The 17,389-nt window shown below is 37.4% G+C and overlaps 1 protein-coding gene across 1 annotated transcript; it reads left to right on the top strand.

Annotated features, from left to right (window-relative positions):
* The first annotated feature begins 1,184 nt into the window (after window positions 1-1,184).
* On the top strand, window positions 1,185-16,285 carry LOC102809117 (uncharacterized). The gene is made up of 14 exons (XM_085495118.1): window positions 1,185-1,409; window positions 4,311-4,493; window positions 4,815-6,506; window positions 6,634-6,753; window positions 6,903-7,030; window positions 7,394-7,604; window positions 7,809-7,949; window positions 8,437-8,586; window positions 9,768-9,840; window positions 12,248-12,303; window positions 12,764-13,032; window positions 13,511-13,603; window positions 13,819-13,902; window positions 15,351-16,285. The coding sequence occupies exons 1-14, from the start codon at window positions 1,304-1,306 to the stop codon at window positions 15,363-15,365; spliced, it is 3,321 nt and encodes a 1,106-aa protein (XP_085351244.1). The 5' UTR covers window positions 1,185-1,303; the 3' UTR covers window positions 15,366-16,285.
* Window positions 16,286-17,389: the final 1,104 nt, after the last annotated feature.

Below are 17,389 nucleotides of genomic sequence, written 5' to 3' on the forward strand. Positions count from 1 at the left end.
CCTCATAAAGAATTACTAAATATCTACCAGACAACAGTTAAAGAACCCAGGGACAGTATGTGCTAAAAGTTAGATGCACTAGAAAGTATTTCCGTATTACAAATTAATTATCTTGAATAGAACTTATTGCTCATGAGCGTTTATAGTAATTTTCCGTGGGTCTTTGATCAGATATTTATAAGTAGAAAATAACAAAAGTTTCAGGAAAATTATGATCAGATATTTGGGTGCAAATTAGGGGATGAATGTTTGAAGTATAAATGGAAAACGCGCTATGTTTAAAGATACTCATTTGATTTATTGTGCACATGGATAAAATAGTTTGATAAGTATTAGCTGGTCTATCATAAACACACATTCACGATTTACTTGATGGTATTATCACAGGGAGTTGGACAAACTTATGTATTTTAATAAATGATCAAATAATAAAATGTTATATAACTTTTCTTTTACCCCCTCCTTCCTGGTATCGATTTCAAGTACATGTAATCACTGATCTTTGTTTATACCACTTTTTCCTTTATCACAATCTTTGTTATCCGCTAATGTTATATGCAAATTGAATGCGCGATGTAGACACACCCTATTATAGTGAAATATCCCAAGTATACGGCCCGAGGGGCTACTTGCATAGAAGTGCAATACGGGTATGTGCCGCCCGACTGGGGTGTCATTTCACGTTATTTTGTTTAGAAGTGGGTAGTCATTTATCAATGTTTTGCTTTAGAAGTGTGTAGCATTTATTTACTTTTTCACAGGTCCTTATATTAAAAGCCAAATGCCGAAAAAGGCTGAATAAAATGCATTGCCCCGGGCCGGATGCGCTCCCTGGTTGCGAAAGTTGTGAGCTGTTTTTTTCACTGAAAACACTTGTGTTTAGAAGTGGGTATATAAATAGAAAAAACATGGTTTAGAAGTGAGTATGGTTTACGAGAGGTGGGTTTTACACCCTTACCCACTTAATGTCACGGTGGAAGTAGCCCCCCCCCCCCCGGGGGGGGGATATACGGCGACACGGAGTACCACAACTCACTTACAGTAAATTGTAATAGTATCAATAGCCATACGCCATCTTACGACTGTATGAAGCGTTGTACTCCACCTGGTGACATGCCTCAAGCATGGCCCAGCACACGTGGCCGGTGAACGCAGTATTGTCCAATCAGAATAACTCTATTTCCCCCTGTATGCAAATCATTACTTTTGAATTGTTTGATTCCCTGTTCACCGCCAAGGATAATCCGACGCTCTGTTCGCGTTCACCCATCTTTGCAAGATTATTACGTTGTTTTATCACATTATGTGTCGACTCATAAGTATTTTGTTGTTTCTCATCGTTCACGTTCTTTATACGACTGTTAATGCCGATAAAGATAGTAATGACAAAAGCGCCGACGAAGAATTGAGTGAGTACAGTTTTTATTGTTTTACAAATCCATACAATTGTACGTGTAATGCTATACAAAATATTTTGACATGTGGCGTCCTATGAGAAGCCCCTGTGAATCAGACTACCGATGCAACAGAAAACGCCAAAAACAGACACCAACGAAATCCAGAGCTACAGAACTGCAGCTACATCCATGTAAGGTGTCCTGTGTGTCTGAGTATGTTTTCGTCAGGTCAGAACTGCTCCTATGTACGCTGTCTGTGCACTACATTTGTGGACTTGCATGTACCGGTATCACAGAGGCTTGACTATCTATTCGTCTCAATGCGTGGACGTCTATGGGGCCGAGCGACTATGTCCCGGTACAGGACCTTGCCCTTGCTCAAAATAATAGAAATTATAGAATTAAAACAGTTCTTTAAATTTTTTTTTTATTATTTTGAGCAAGGGCAAGGTCATGTACCAAGACATAGTCACTCAGCCCCATAGACGTCCACGCATTGAGACAAATAGATCGTCAAGCCCCTGTGGCTATAACCAAATGACCTAAAGTATTTTGTTAAAGCCCCGGTCCCACTGCACTTACGGATGCAAAGAGGATGTAAAACGTCAACAAATCTCGCCATCCGTTGTGTACTCGGTGCATACGCATTTCATACGCTCTATGTGTTTTGAGTTTTACAAGCTTCAAAACTTTTAGAACGGATGAACTTTCCGCTGTGTACGATGTCAATCCGCGATATGTACGAGCAACAAGCGTTCTATGTCCGCTATCATCCGTTAAGCGTCCGCCGTATTCATCTCTGCATCCTCTGGGCACCCTCGCAACTCGCATCTGCTGCAGCTGAAAACTGAAAGTAGGATTAAAGACAAGGTACATGAAGCGTTTTTACATCGTTAGGAACACGGGAATAAAAAGAATGTAAACGTATGCATCTCGTATAATAAAGTATTCAAAACTGACAAAGCGTCCACATTCCCCTTGTTTCCGAAATAGGCGTATGTGATGCATCCGCTGTGCGCCCGCTTCGCAATTATCCCCGAATAGCACCTTCGGAGCTGTCATCCACTTTCATCCGCCAGGCTTCCGATAAACATCCGTTCAACAACCCCCCCTCTACATACTGAACGCGTCCGTTCTTTTCCGTTCTGTTTTTGTTGTAAATTTTCACCAATTTTGTCCATTGCTGGAGCGGATAAATACTGATGTAGCCAACTCAGACATTTTGCTCGTCCGCAGTTTCCTTTTTGCATACGTTTAATGTACATCGGTCCGGGCCTTTAGATTACTTTCTGCCGCAGGTTGAATATTTTCATTAAGTTTCGAGTTATATCACAGGGAGCCCAGGAACTATAATCAACTGTAATACGCAGTCTCTATGAGCGGGGGGGGGGGGGGGGTATCGGCTGGTATCTAGTGTAAGAAATAGACAAGGAATGAAGGCTCCAGCCAGCTCACATTTTTTAAACTCGAAAAAACAGACGAAAAAAATAAAAAATAAAATCTAAAAAAAAATACCAGGTTGAAGAATATTAGTTGCTCTTTCAAATTTCGCCAAAGCCTTACCTATATCTGCAGAATAAATCAAGAAAACTACACAAATTTACAGAGTCGTGAATATGTGAGCTGGCTGGAGCCTTCATCCCTTGTCTATTTCTTACACTAGATACCAGCCGATACCCCCCCCCCGCTCATAGAGACTGCGTATTACAGTTGATTATAGTTCCTGGGCTCCCTGTGGTTATATAGGCTCAAATTGCAGTTATTTGGTTCAGTATCAGGATTATATTTAACTAGATTTTGTCATTTTAATACTATTATGTTGTGATGGGACTCAAAGGGGAATTTCGGGGATTACTCGCTTCTGCAGTGTAGGGATACCATAAGACCTTATAACGGAACACTGAAGTCATTCACACACCCATGTAGTCAGACAGTCAGTTTCTGGAGTTGAGCTTCGATGTTCTTTAATATTAAGACACGTGAGACACCCCTTGCTAGGTTATCGTAACAATCCGTCAAGACCTGCTCCTGGTATGACGTCCCAACGTCCACCCTATTCCATTTCCCCCTTCCCCATTTAAGCGTCGGCAAGAAGTTAGTTCACACCTGCTGGCACATGAATTCACACTACGTGGACAAATTGTAATGCAGGAACAAAGAAATTTGAGTCGGCGTGGGTTCCCATGTTTGCATCATGCTGGCATTTTAACACCACACTGCGAAAACGGAAACAGGCGTGGTGTTAAAATGCCTGCATGATGCAAACATGACAATGTTATCTATTGCATGTATATACATTGTAGTTTAATATAACTGTCCACATCGATTTCAATAACGGCACTCTAGATAACCGACAACAATGTTTGTTTAGTCGCTTGTTGGAAAGAGCATGGAAGGTGTTTCATAACCTGAACCCTATTACTCCAGCTCCAATGTTGTAATAATATTAATAATCTTTATTGATAAACATATCCGTAAATGAGCTATTGTTTGTGATACAATAAAGTTAAATGTTGAAAGTTAAAATGAAATGAAAAAATAAAAACAAAGCAAAAACATTTGTTTTAATATGCTCCTTTAAATAAACATAAGTGGCCAAAAGTGTGGTCTATACAATTGACAAAGAGGGGTACTGGAGGGACAGTTAGAATTAGTAAGGGGGTTACCCTTTGCTTTTTATAGAGCGGCAAGAACTTGAAAAGTTTTTGCAAGAATTTGCATGCTCATCGCAATTACCTGCGAGTTATTCTACAAAATGAGAATGCAACTTTCAATAGAACCCAGCCTTTGCATATACGCACGATTGGGAGGGGGGGGGGTCTTAGAGTATTGCAAACTTTATAGTGTATATATGCACCCAACAATTTCTCGCCATCGGCAATTGTTTCACTTGTTAAGTTATTTCTATTCCAGATATATTCGGACTCTTGAAACCTCATGACCACATGATTGTTGGTGATAGCAGTATATTCAATGATGAAAATCTCCCCCTAGAGTTTGAAGTCCCAGGAGATGGAAATGTCGAAAAGACTCAGGCGGGAGGGAATGGAGCATCAGAAGTTGATACAAACAGATTTCGCGATCTGTTAAATGAAGGTATGTAATGACGCTGTGAGTCTTGTCTACACATAATGACACTTTACTGTGACGATTTTTAAATAAAAATAAACAAAACAAGCTAACATAAGTCCTGAAAAAATTGGATGCTTGTGTAAATATCGAGATGGATTTATGATTAGCAATGACATTCACAGCTTTAGTTGGTAGATGTCAATTGGCACAATTCAAATATACGGATTGGGTCATACACTGGAAACTACACATTCAAATATAAAAACGTTGTCATCATAATTGATAAAACAATTGCAAAATTATGTTAGCCGTCAGTGTTCTAAAATGTTTTGTCGATTTTTGCAGGTAATGCAGGAAAATACCATAAAAGAACTGAATCAATGCAAGGAGAGACAGAAAACATTCAACCGCCTGTGTTAGAAGACAATACCGCGATAACGGCCACGCCAGCAATTACAGTAAGCGTACCATCTTCAGAAGGCCCTGCGATTAACAAACCCTCAAATGTAACAGTCGTAACAAAAAAAGAAAACTACCCATCTACCATAGAAGACACTGTACTCGAAGAAAACAAAACGGCAAGTCCAACAACCGATGTAGGAATATTTTCTAGAACAAAGGAAATTGAAAATTCTCAATCAGAAGCAAAAACTACAATAATAGTAGACCTATCTGCTACAAAAGATAAAACTATGATTGAAGCGAACAAAACATCAAATCTAACAATTGGTTCAAAAATATCATCCACTCCAGAGGAAGTGGAAACCAACATGGTCAAAGACGCATCCACCACAGAAGATAATACAATGCTTGAAACAAACAAAACAGCAAATCCAACAAGCATTGTAGGCATGTCTATCACAGAAGATAATACAATGCTTGAAGAAGAAAATCCAACAGCCATAGTATACACATCTTCCACACAAGCTCACACTGTGTTCAAAGCAAGCAAAACGCCAATTCAAAAAGCTAAGCTAGAAACATTATCTATAACGGAAGAAATTCCATCAGCCGCAGTAGACGTACTATTCATAACTGAAGATAACACTGGTTACGAAGAAAATGCAACAGCAAGTCCAACAGCCATTTTAGACACTCCTGTCACAGAAGATGACACTGGACTGGAAGCCAACAAATCGATTTCAACAGCCAGAGTAGACACATTATCTATTACAGAAAACACCATGTTTAAGGCAAACAAAACAGGAAATTCACCAACCAAGCTAGAAATAGTACCTATAGCAGAGGAAATTGAAACCTTAATGCTTGATTCAAACAAATCAACAAACCCAACAGATATAGTTGACTTATCTGTCACTGAAGACAACACTGTATTTGAAACGAACGAAACGGCAAATCCAGCAACTGAAATATTATCGAACAAATCAATTAACCCTAAAGCTATTATAGATGTATTTTCTGTCGCACATAATAACACTTTGCTCGGAACCAATAAATCATCAAACCAAACAGTCATTGTAGACGTAGCGCCTGTCACAGACGTAGACTTTTTGCTCGAATCCAACAAAACTGCAACTGAAGTAGAAATATCATCTATAACAGAAGAAACATTGGTGGTCATGGAAGATGGCACTGTGTTTGAAACCAACAAATCAACAAACCAAACAGCAAGGGTATATGCTTTATCTATAACAGATGACACTGTGCACCAACCTAACAAAACAGCAAGCCCAACAGTGGCAGACACATCACCTATAACCGAAGTTAAGATTGTGCATGTAGGCAACATCTCATCAAATGCAACAGCCTTAATATACGTATCTGTACTAGATGATAGCTCTGAAGTCATAGCCACCAAATCTACAAATGCAACTGTTGTTGAAAATGATACAATAGAAATAAGTAAATTAACAAATGCGACAATGCCCCCTGTTGGATTGCGAAATGTCTCCTTAGAAGATGATGTAGGGCTCAAGGTTTTGGCGCTCAATGATGAAATGATTGGTCTTCTTAAATGCAGCTTTAATGTAGTGGAGAATGAATCATCACCGGAATCAACACCATCATATCGCACAGGTAATTCTCTGGATGCTTATTTATGTTGGTAATATACGAGACAGTTTGTGCGACATTTGAATTGGTTAAATCTGTGTATTTATTATGCATGTTTTAATTGACATTTCTCTATCCCGCTCATATACAGGCGTTTGTGTTGACAACAATGACTGTGCTTTAAAACTAAACAGTTATTGTAGCGACATTAATGGTGCTTCTATGTGTGTATGTAGGCCAGGATATTATGACAACAACGGTCATTGCCAAGGTAGGAGTACTTTGCATCGGAATATTTTGTCTCGCTCGAAATAAACATTTCAAGAAACAATTTGATTATAAAACTACTAGAAATCAACGTTCGATACATTGTCAATAACCAACTTTCTCAGAACAATTTATCTCACTGATTTTTTGTAGATTCAAAAAAATTCTCTGGCAAAATAAGAATTATTGGATGCAGAAATGAATTAGTAGAACTTCATTCGGACTTGCAAAACACTGGATCAAGTTTATTTGATGAAATGGACGCCCATTTTCAAGTAATTGTAAGTCTGGTAATTAATGGTTATTTGTTGTATTTGTGAGAATTGTTAAAAGAGTAGGTTCAAGTTTAAGAATGGAAGAATAAACCGCATATGGTCTGCAATAGATGACTTTATTGAGCGAACTAGAGTAGAGACGTGTTGTCTCCTATTTGTATCCTCAAAGTAAATACATGTACATGATTGGCGAACAGATAAACGAGCTGACTGGTTGAAATTAAAACAATCTCATTGGCTGGCTAAATCTCAGTCAGAATCCTAAATTGTTATCAAGCTCAATTTTTCGACAGTATTCGATGTATAGCAATCACCCGGCTTGTCAAACAAAATTGGTAGTAACTAAATGTAATTTCCCACAAATTCCAGATTTCAAATGTGCTTTCCGTTACCGAACTGGCTGAATATTTCCTTGGAAGTAAGGTATATGGTTTCAAAGCAGGAAGTTTGATTGTCGAATTCACAACAATGTTTCTACCATCACAACTGGTAACTAGAGAAAGTATAAAAGATGCTTTAATTGTCGCCTTTGCTGGACTTGAAAATATAACAGTTGATGCGGATAGTATATACATTGAAGGTAAATACAATTTATGCAGCGATTAACGATACAACTGGTGTTTACATTATGTCTCAATATTAAAGTGTTATAAGTTTACTAAAAATGCTCTCCTATATATCTCTTAGACTTTGTTTTATAAAGACATTTTTTACTGTATTTTATTTAGTCTTCACAAAAAATAATATTGTTTCAAACTTCTGACATATTTAATCTTTTATACAGACTATGACGAATGCCAATCATCCTGGTCTAACGACTGTTCAACGAGTGCAACATGTGTTAATACTGAAGGTTCCTTCATCTGTCAATGTTTAGATGGTTACACCGATCCATCTCCTAGTTTTCCAGGAAGAGAATGTATAGGCAAGTAACTGACTCGCACCGTCTTACCAATATGTTGACAGATCAGCAGTATGCTACATAGCTTTTGAATCAAAATATGGCTAAGCATTTGACAATGAATGTTCGAATGATAGTAAAAAGATTGTATGAATGTAGTATTAGAAAATTGCTTTTTCTAACTTGATTTGTATGACGCATTGCATATCGGTTGATTAAGAGTGACTTTGACCAATCAATTTGATATAATACGTTGGGGAGTTTGTGAAAGTCGTGATTATATTGAGAGAGTAACTGTTCGTTCAGAGTTTTCTTCCCAACGATACATGCATTACTACTGTATAACATGATTTATTCAATCTTTATTATTTTATTTATTAAATACTATAAATAAACTGATTCACCCAATTATACGACACGGTTCTAATTATAGAAATATTCCATGCCTAACTTCTCATTAGTTACCACGTGTCTTATTAATGTGTTGATTTTATCACTACATTCATTTTAGATCTGAATGAATGCGATGATCCATCTACTAATGACTGTTCAATATATGCAGAGTGCTTCAATTCTGATGGCTTGTACACGTGTAGATGTAACGATGGATACGTGGATAGCTTTGAGAATAGAATATTTTATCCAGGCCGCAATTGCACAGGTATATACCGTATCACATTAGAGTGAAACAAACTTGATTCACGGGTTTTAACCCGTGAATTAAAATTCCTTTTACAATCAACCATATTTACCTTGACCGTGGACAGAGTCACTAGCCTATTGTTTTGACTTGAGCAATGCTAGCGCGTAACTAACTAACAAAATCAGAAATGCAAACATCAATCAAAAACATTACGAGAAAGACTAGAATATTAAAAATGAAAATGACGTACATATAGTATTTTATAAACAATAAACGTATTAAAAAGTAAACGTGTTAAAACAACGACAAAAGTAAGATTAAGTTAAGATTAGAACGCAATTTGCTCTCATTGTCGCATAATACAAAATGAATACACTATTTGATAAACTGCAAATTATTAAGATAAAAGGGCGGTGGTCGTCGCGCAGAAAGTGTTTGAATTTCTTGTAAGCAATGCATTTTGCACGGTTATATGCGTTGCTACTCGTTCCTATATCAGATATAACGCGACGCGAAGACGACCGCCCTCTAACAAGAAGCGCTCAAGGCAATTAACTCAATAAAAAGTAAATTTGATAACAAGAACAATTTCAATATTAATTTAACTCTAAAAATGCATTAATAGTCACTCTATCATACTACCTGGGAACATGTAACAGCATTTAAACAAAATCCTTTTTTTATCCTGTCAATTATCTCATTCTTTGTTTTATTATTGGAACTTTGATTTTATTTTCAGTAAGTTTATTTCGAATTTAACCAAATTAAAAATTATCTAAACAGTTAAAATAAGCATTTTTTATTTTTAACATTGTTTGTGCATGCATGTATAGTGTTTACATTTTTATCAAAAATAACGTCTTCATATATTAATACAAAACATTGTATTAATTACAACTGCACATTGAAGCAGATCGAGCCGAACACTGCATACTAATGTGCGCGACACATTGCGGGGAGAGCACATTGCATTGAATTTAACAAAAACATATTCTCATCATCATCGAGCAGCAGTTTTCGCCAGAAATAAATGCTACAAAAAAGATAAGTAACTTAATTTGTTTTATTTATCAAACCGGCATGATATACAATATGCATTGTATATAATCCTTAAGTATACTTTTGATTGTCCCCCGAACGTCTCACAACTTTTATTCATACAGCAATTAACATTGTAATCATTCTATTTAATTATTTAGCTATCTGTGCTACTGATTATTGTAAAAATGGCGGTACGTGTGAAAACGACGGTGTTGATAAACCACTCTGCAAGTAAGCACAATACATTGTCAATTGTTCTTGGACCAATTCATCTTGCCTTGATGTGTGAATCTAGCTTGTATTGATTCACCACGTCTTGATCTGTGGATCTAGCTTGTATCCATTTATGATGTCTTGAAATATGAATCTGGTCTGTCACAATTCACCACGTCTTGATGTGTGAACCTAGCTTGTATTGTTTCACCACGTCTTGATGTGTGAATCTAGCTGTATCGATTTACCACCAATTGATGTGTGAATCTAGCTCGTATCGATTTTGTTTTATCTTAAGTGTTTCTGTTGGGTTCAATTTCCTGACCAATATTGTCCCAGAGATATACTATTGCAAATATTGTTGCACATTTGCGTTATACGGTTTCAGCTTGTGCGTACATTACCAATAAATGACTGAGAAAAAATAACACAATAGTTGATGGTACATTAAAGGGATTATGACAGTTAAGGTAGCGAGAGTATTATTTGCGTCGATAATTACGTTTTCCAAATTTCTTTTTTAATTGATGGAGTGTATACAAAATGTCATGTGCTGAAGTCGAAATAATGATGCGAGCTAGTTAAAATTCCAACTGCTTATCTTTCGATAACCCTACAAACGTTATAACAGTTTTTTTTATTTGAAAACTAACCACTGCCGTCAAATAAACAGACTTGAAAATGATAGCCGTATTTACATCTGCGTTTTTGGAGTTTGTTTTTCAAATTACGAAGTCTTTAACAAAATATAGCGTATGCTTAATTCGTCGGGTTAACACAAAATTCTCACACCTTGAAAGTTGCGTTGAGCGGAGCCTGAATGCGTCTAGGCAAACTACTTCGTATAATATTTTTCCACGTTTAGTTTAGTTTAGTTTAGTTTAGTTTAGTTTAGTTTAGTTTAGTTTAGTTTAGTTTAACTTCGAATTATGGTAAATATTATTCTTTATGGACTGGATACGGCTTTTGCGGCCCGAGGTCGTGTGGCGGAAGCGCCCGAGCTTGCGAGGGCGCGTAAGCCGTACGATCGAGGGCAGCAAAAGCCGCATCCAGTCCATAAAGGTTTTATCATATACCTTATATGAAAAAGTCTTTAGTTGTGTTATTTTTCGCTCGTTAGGCCCAAAAGAAAACCTATTCGATTTCACCCGGGTTTCGATACGGGCCTTTTTACTGGTGCGGATTTATACGGAGGATTCTAAATGACGCAAACGCGTCAACATCTCTCACACAAGACCGGTACCGCATGACAGGGATCTATAGACAAACTAATGTCACCAAGTATATCCACAAATTACGTTTTAATGAAACGGCAAATGAACGTAAATTTATAACAACATTTTAACGGTAATTAATACGAACTCATTACAAAGTTTCTTTCTTAAGAATGAACACTACACAGTCCAGCTAAGTTGGTCATTTACTGACCGTCCGACAACGGACGTTTTCTTGGAGCTGATGTTGTAGCCGCAGGTAGAGACACGTTGATTTCACAGTTGTTAAAAACTGTAGTCGGTGAACGAAAAATAATTGCTTGACAAGAAGCAGTTTGGTTTACAGTTCCAGATTCTGGCGTATCTCAACTAAAAAATGCGCCGATGATCTTCCGTGGAGACAGTCGTCGCAATCAGCTGGCATCGGTATTGTTGGGTGTATCCACAGGCGCTCGGAACGTTTCCTGGATAATAAAAAATAACCTAAAGTGGGATCGGCATAGTTAGTCCGTCACCAGTAAATTCCCCTACTACTCATATAATGGAAATATAATTTGGAAAATCGTGTTATTTTCGGGAAGTTTCGATGTCATGGTGTCAACGCTTTCCTACCTTGTGTTATTATATGAGTAGTAGGGGAATTTACCGGCGACTGACTAACTATGCCGATCCCACTTTAGGTTATTTTTTATTATCCAGGAAACGTTCCGAGCGCCTGTGGTCCAACTGGTCTTTCGGTATATTTCCCATCCACTGAATAATATCGTCAGCCATTATCGAAGCGCAGACTCAAATTACGCGCGTTGTTTGTAAACAGAAAGTAGTTCCAGGAAATAGACAAGTTTTCCAAATATGGTAAACGGGGCCCGGGCGTGATATGGAGAATTATTGCACGGCTCGCGCATCGGGATTCCCATAGCGTTACGAAGCCGGGCAATACGAGGTATATGATAAACAATGCTAAACAAAACAAAAAAAATTATCTGCCCGTAACTTGAAGTTTGGTTAACTTTTATTCGAACAGAGTTTCAATTTGGGCGTAGTTTCGCAAAAGTGGGCACAGTTTCTAAAATATGGGCGTGGTCATTTTTATAACTATGTATTCGTAACTATAACAATTCAGCATTTCATCTTTGTAGCCAATCAGAAGATGAAAACAAGTATGCAAATTACACTGTGTAGTATTATAATTTTGTGCATTGTTTTTGTAGGTGTACAGAACATTATAATGGAATTCAGTGCGAAGTATTGATCACTGACGATAAAGGTATTAATTGTGTCTGCATATTCTACTTGATATATACGTTATGATGGGTTGTATGTTAAAATGTAATAGTAAATTTATTGACCGGTTCAATATATACAAGTATATACATATACACACGCAGGGCAATACATTTATAATTAGAGAATGAAATAAATAATGCATGTGCCAAATGTACACACATGCTCGCCCTTCATTTGTTTGTTATTCATCTCTGCAAGATATTTTTCCAGGATTATTTCCTGTGAAAATTGTCTTTTTTTTCTAATTGTCAGTCCATTAAGCTGAATCACTGCAATACGAGACACGCATTTACACCGAGGAAGAACACCTCCACCACGCCTTAATTAATAATTGTTCTACGTTAAAACTGTGGTGCTGTGACTTTATACTTTATTGCTACATCGTTGCTGTATTTTCCTTAGATAATTCGCAATATTGTGATTGTTTTGTACCATTTCAGACAAGTATATGATTATAGCCATCGCCGTGAGTGTAGTTGCTGCAGTACTTGTGGTGATACTATGTATAATGGCTTGCTGTTCGTGGGAGAAAGCGTGTTGTTGTTTTACAAACGCACGAAGGCGTGAAGCCAATATCACTATGCACGACATGTACGTTGGTGAGGGTGCTGCAATAAAAGCAGTAAGGAGAACCTCGTCAGGAAAGAGCACGCGAGCGAGAGACGGTAGTTGCAAGGCAGTGGACGTCATACGATATTCCCCATACTGGGTAATGCACCTTTTTCGTGTTTATAATTGAATGAAACAATTATCAAGACATGTAGTTAAAGCCTCCAGATTTTTCTTTGTCGTTCAATTTTGTCCAGTGAGATAAATTCAGTAACACGCCACTGGACTATTTATATTTGAGTTGAAATACCAATGTTCTTCTCATCGACTTGTATTTAGTGTGGGTGTTTATTTATTGTCTGTTTCTGTTTATTTCATTTTTAACGATAACCCACTGATTCGAATATATTTCTGAGAAACTGATTAGTATTAAAGCGGGGGAGTCGTCACCTGCGCATGCGTCAGATGGCCATAGCGTGTCATTGTTTACAAACAAGCGTCTACCCATTAGCCTTTGCGTTTTTAGCGTGTGTTATCGTCGCTTGGTACTCGATTCCCGCGCGTGCACAGTTGACAACCCTCCGCTTTAATACTGTGTAACGTTAAACAGGCAACTTTGGGTTTATTCATTTGCACAGGAAACCAATTTAGGTGGAAGCATCGAAAGACCAAGTAAAGAAGAACGCCAGCGTCTTGCTGTAGACCGTGATGAGGGCACAGAATCTTGTGGGGTATGTATTGACTTTTGCCTATACGGTTTTCAATACCGTGTCCAATCGAGCGATAAGCTGCATAATTATGACGTCGGTTATGTGTAACGTTACAGGGCTGTTGAATTGAATGTTGTTGCCCGATAGTCATTACTATACTAAATTATGATTACCAAATAAACGCAAATGTTTAAAAAAAATAAAATTAGTCCTGACTAAAACCATTTTTTTTTCAGAGACAGAATTACAGTATGATAGGCCATCACGGATCGGCGAATGTACTGTCACACGAGACTCAACCTTCAATTAGGACTTCCGCTGTAAGTTGGTATCTTTCATTTTATACATATAAACTGAAACGTGATGTTTCTATTGGCCATCCGAATGACATTTGAACGTTTTCAAATGACGTCATTGCCTACTGTGCTCGTTGTTTGGCTAATTGGATTCAATTGCCGTTGACATAAATATTTATAGCGAGGACTGCGAATGCCATAAAGCTTTGGTGAGTCCCACCTATACAATTTTAAGAAATTTAAATTTTGACCTAGGATAACTTTATTAGAGATTGGACCCCAGCTTGCCTGAAAAACGGGGTCCCTCTTCAATAATTGGAGTCCGGGAAGCAAAATATGGGGTTAATGCAAACTCTGTATACAATCTATAAATAATTTATAAATAAAAATGTATGTTAGAAATGAAATTGACCAATCCGGATATGGTATTGGGACACCATAGTTAGGTTTAGTTAATATTTCAATATGGTTCAATCAGCAAGCGCCTCATTTTGAATACTAATATGTGGGCAGTCGCAGTTGCTGTGTCGCATGAGGGCATGTGTGCGCATTATGGACGTAGACAATGAGACAATTACTTCAAAAATGCCAATCTTTCGTCAAAAATTGTCATTCCAGCTCAACAGTCAATCAGCGATGGCCTTACAGTTAAATGACAAATTTCGGTTTCAAATACCCCGGCTTAGTGTTCTATGTTCTTCGTGTAATTAGGTGTTCCTATTTAGGGGATTTTTCCACACAAAAACGACGAATTCGGCCGAATTTTGTCATCGGTTGGCTTATTACTCCAACGGATCGTATTTCTGTGAAAGATTGGCATTTTGTCCTGATTTGTAGGAATCTGAAAAACTCGTTTCACAACTTGTCTCTAATTTAGTTTTATGCCGCATTCAAGATGGCGGCCCCATATAGTGAGTATCGCATTTATTTTATTATCACGCGTGCGCCAGCAGACTGTGGGTAAATGGAACACTAATTCACGTGTTGTGATGCGTTTTCATGGGTAATCAAATCTGTCGTTTTTTCAAAGTTGTAAGTTCTTGAGTTATGACGTGGCATAAGATGACGTCTATTGGCTCAAATTCTAATTAGTCGTTACAGAAACACTAATTGATGGATCCAGCCCCTTTATGCGCCCAAGCATGTTTGGTCAAATACGATTTATTCTAACACAGCAAGTTCTGGTGCATACAATTCAATTACAGTAAAATGTTTGTCTATCTACAGCGCCCTCACTCGCGCAACGCTTATAAGTAGATTTGACGAGTCTGTACAAGTTATTCGAATGTTAACATTTTTGAACTTTTTCCCAAAAGTTGTATAGAGAGTATCGGAATGTGTAATTTAATAGCACCCAGTAATGAATTTTTTTAATGTATTTTTTATATGTAATTGAAAACGGCAAGATACAATGAAAGTGGAAACTAGAAATATATATTTGTTAAACGTGTTATATTCTATATATTTTACAGGCTCTAGTACATTAACGATATCACAGTGTGCCTTTGATATCAAAATACAGCGGATTTACCACCAGCAAAATAATTTACTTAGAAGAATGCACCGGTAACCCAGTGGCTGAAGAAAGGCAGTGCTTAATATATTGTACATCGGACACGGCCGCCGGGAGCGAACGGAGCAGACAGACAGACAGACAGACAGACAGACAGACACAGACAGACAGACACTAAATTTAGTTTGTACCTCAAAGAGTATTTTATTCTCGCGTCTGTTTCAAATACAATAGTTATATAGATCAGGACAATAGTGGACGCGATGACTTGAGCAAGTACATTTCTATCGTGACTTTCGCCATCAACGAGATCTCGGCAACCATTTGCGTCTCGCTGACGATGAGATCTCGGCAACCATTTGCGTCTCGCTGACGATGAGATCTCGGCAACCATTTGTGTCTCGCTGACGAAGAGATCTCGGCAACCATTTGCGTCTCGCTGACGACGAGATCTCTGCGACCATTAGCATCTCGCTCTCGACGAGATCTCTGCGTTCATTTACGTATAAGGCTTATTGTTGCATACAAATTGCAATGTATATAGATAATTGCACGATGATATTGTATAAAGAAATGTTTTAATTTAATTACTAATATTCAGTGTTTTAGAAATTCTCCAGATACACGCTCCGATAATATGAATAATGCAGCATGTGGAGACAATCCAATTCGTATACTAAGTTTATATATTTATGGGAAAAAATCATTATCTGTGAATTGTTTTTCTCTTATCAGAATATTTCAACTGAATATATTATTTCTATTGTGACAAAGTATGCACATATTTTGAAAGTTTTGAATATATAGCTATTTATCTGCTCAATTCTAAGACGCTTTTGCATCTACATATTCTTTATAACAGTTTTCATTAAATGTTTAATACTTGAACTGTAATGTTTCGTATCTAAATGTGTTTAATTGAAAATATATAATCCTAGTTATAGGGAAAAAGCCTGTATATAACATAATTTTTCACTGTTTTTTCTTCTATATTCACAATTGCTATTTCATAAATACTCTGATCTACAAATTGCCCTGTTATATATATAGCATGTCTGGGCTACCAACTGCCTCTTTCTATGTACCAATACAATTTATGCCACTAACATGTCCGTACATTTTAAGTAAATGTCGAGAGAGGGCGTTTTAGGTCGCGATGTAAACTTAGGAGTCCTGGAAACTAACAATATGCGCGTTTATTACGTTGCTTTAGTAGATCATAGCCCTAACCGCATTTAATACATATCAAAACAGACCATTTCTTGTATTATGCTCATGTTTGTTCTATCCTCTGCAATGAAAAATGGCGTAAAAATATGTGAAGTCGGTAAAACATCAAGTGGTCATGGCTTTGGAGAATCTCGATCTGTGGTATAATGGGGACGATGACGTTCACCCGTAGATACGTTTTGATGAGGGCGTATGCTACATCGTTCACCTTCAACGATGTGGTCGAATAAGCCACAGCTGGCACGTAACACGCTGCATTGATGAGCTGGATTTTCAATACGTATTACTGCGAGCAAACTAAACAAGGGTGATTTATTATGTGCATTATATTGGGTGTAGCCACCGCAAAGTACAAGGTCCAAACTCCATATAATTATGCATCAGCTTCGCTATCTGAAACGATATTTCATTGCTGCCGCCGCAACCTGTTGCATATGTAAACTTCACGGCGTCATGTTTCAGTAAATAATTATGCAACTATTTGAACAGAAAAAGTTACGACCAATTGAAACGTGATCTCGTAATATTTTGTTTCATATTAGGTATGGCGATTGCGGAAGTGCGAGAAAAAGATAGCGTTATAGTAAGGACCATCTTATGGGAAATGATGCATGGAAAAAATGAAACTATGCTCGTGTAAATGATTTTATCAGAATAATATCAATATATTCTGTATATACTGACCTCGCTTACATATTCGTCATCCAATCATTCGTGTCGCAGTCTTCTTTGCCTAATGTCCTTTCCAGGGTGACCATTTCCAGTACT

This window comes from Saccoglossus kowalevskii, chromosome 21 (genome assembly GCF_978046115.1).
Source record: "Saccoglossus kowalevskii chromosome 21, keSacKowa6.1, whole genome shotgun sequence".
Classification (NCBI taxonomy): Eukaryota; Metazoa; Hemichordata; class Enteropneusta; family Harrimaniidae; genus Saccoglossus; species Saccoglossus kowalevskii.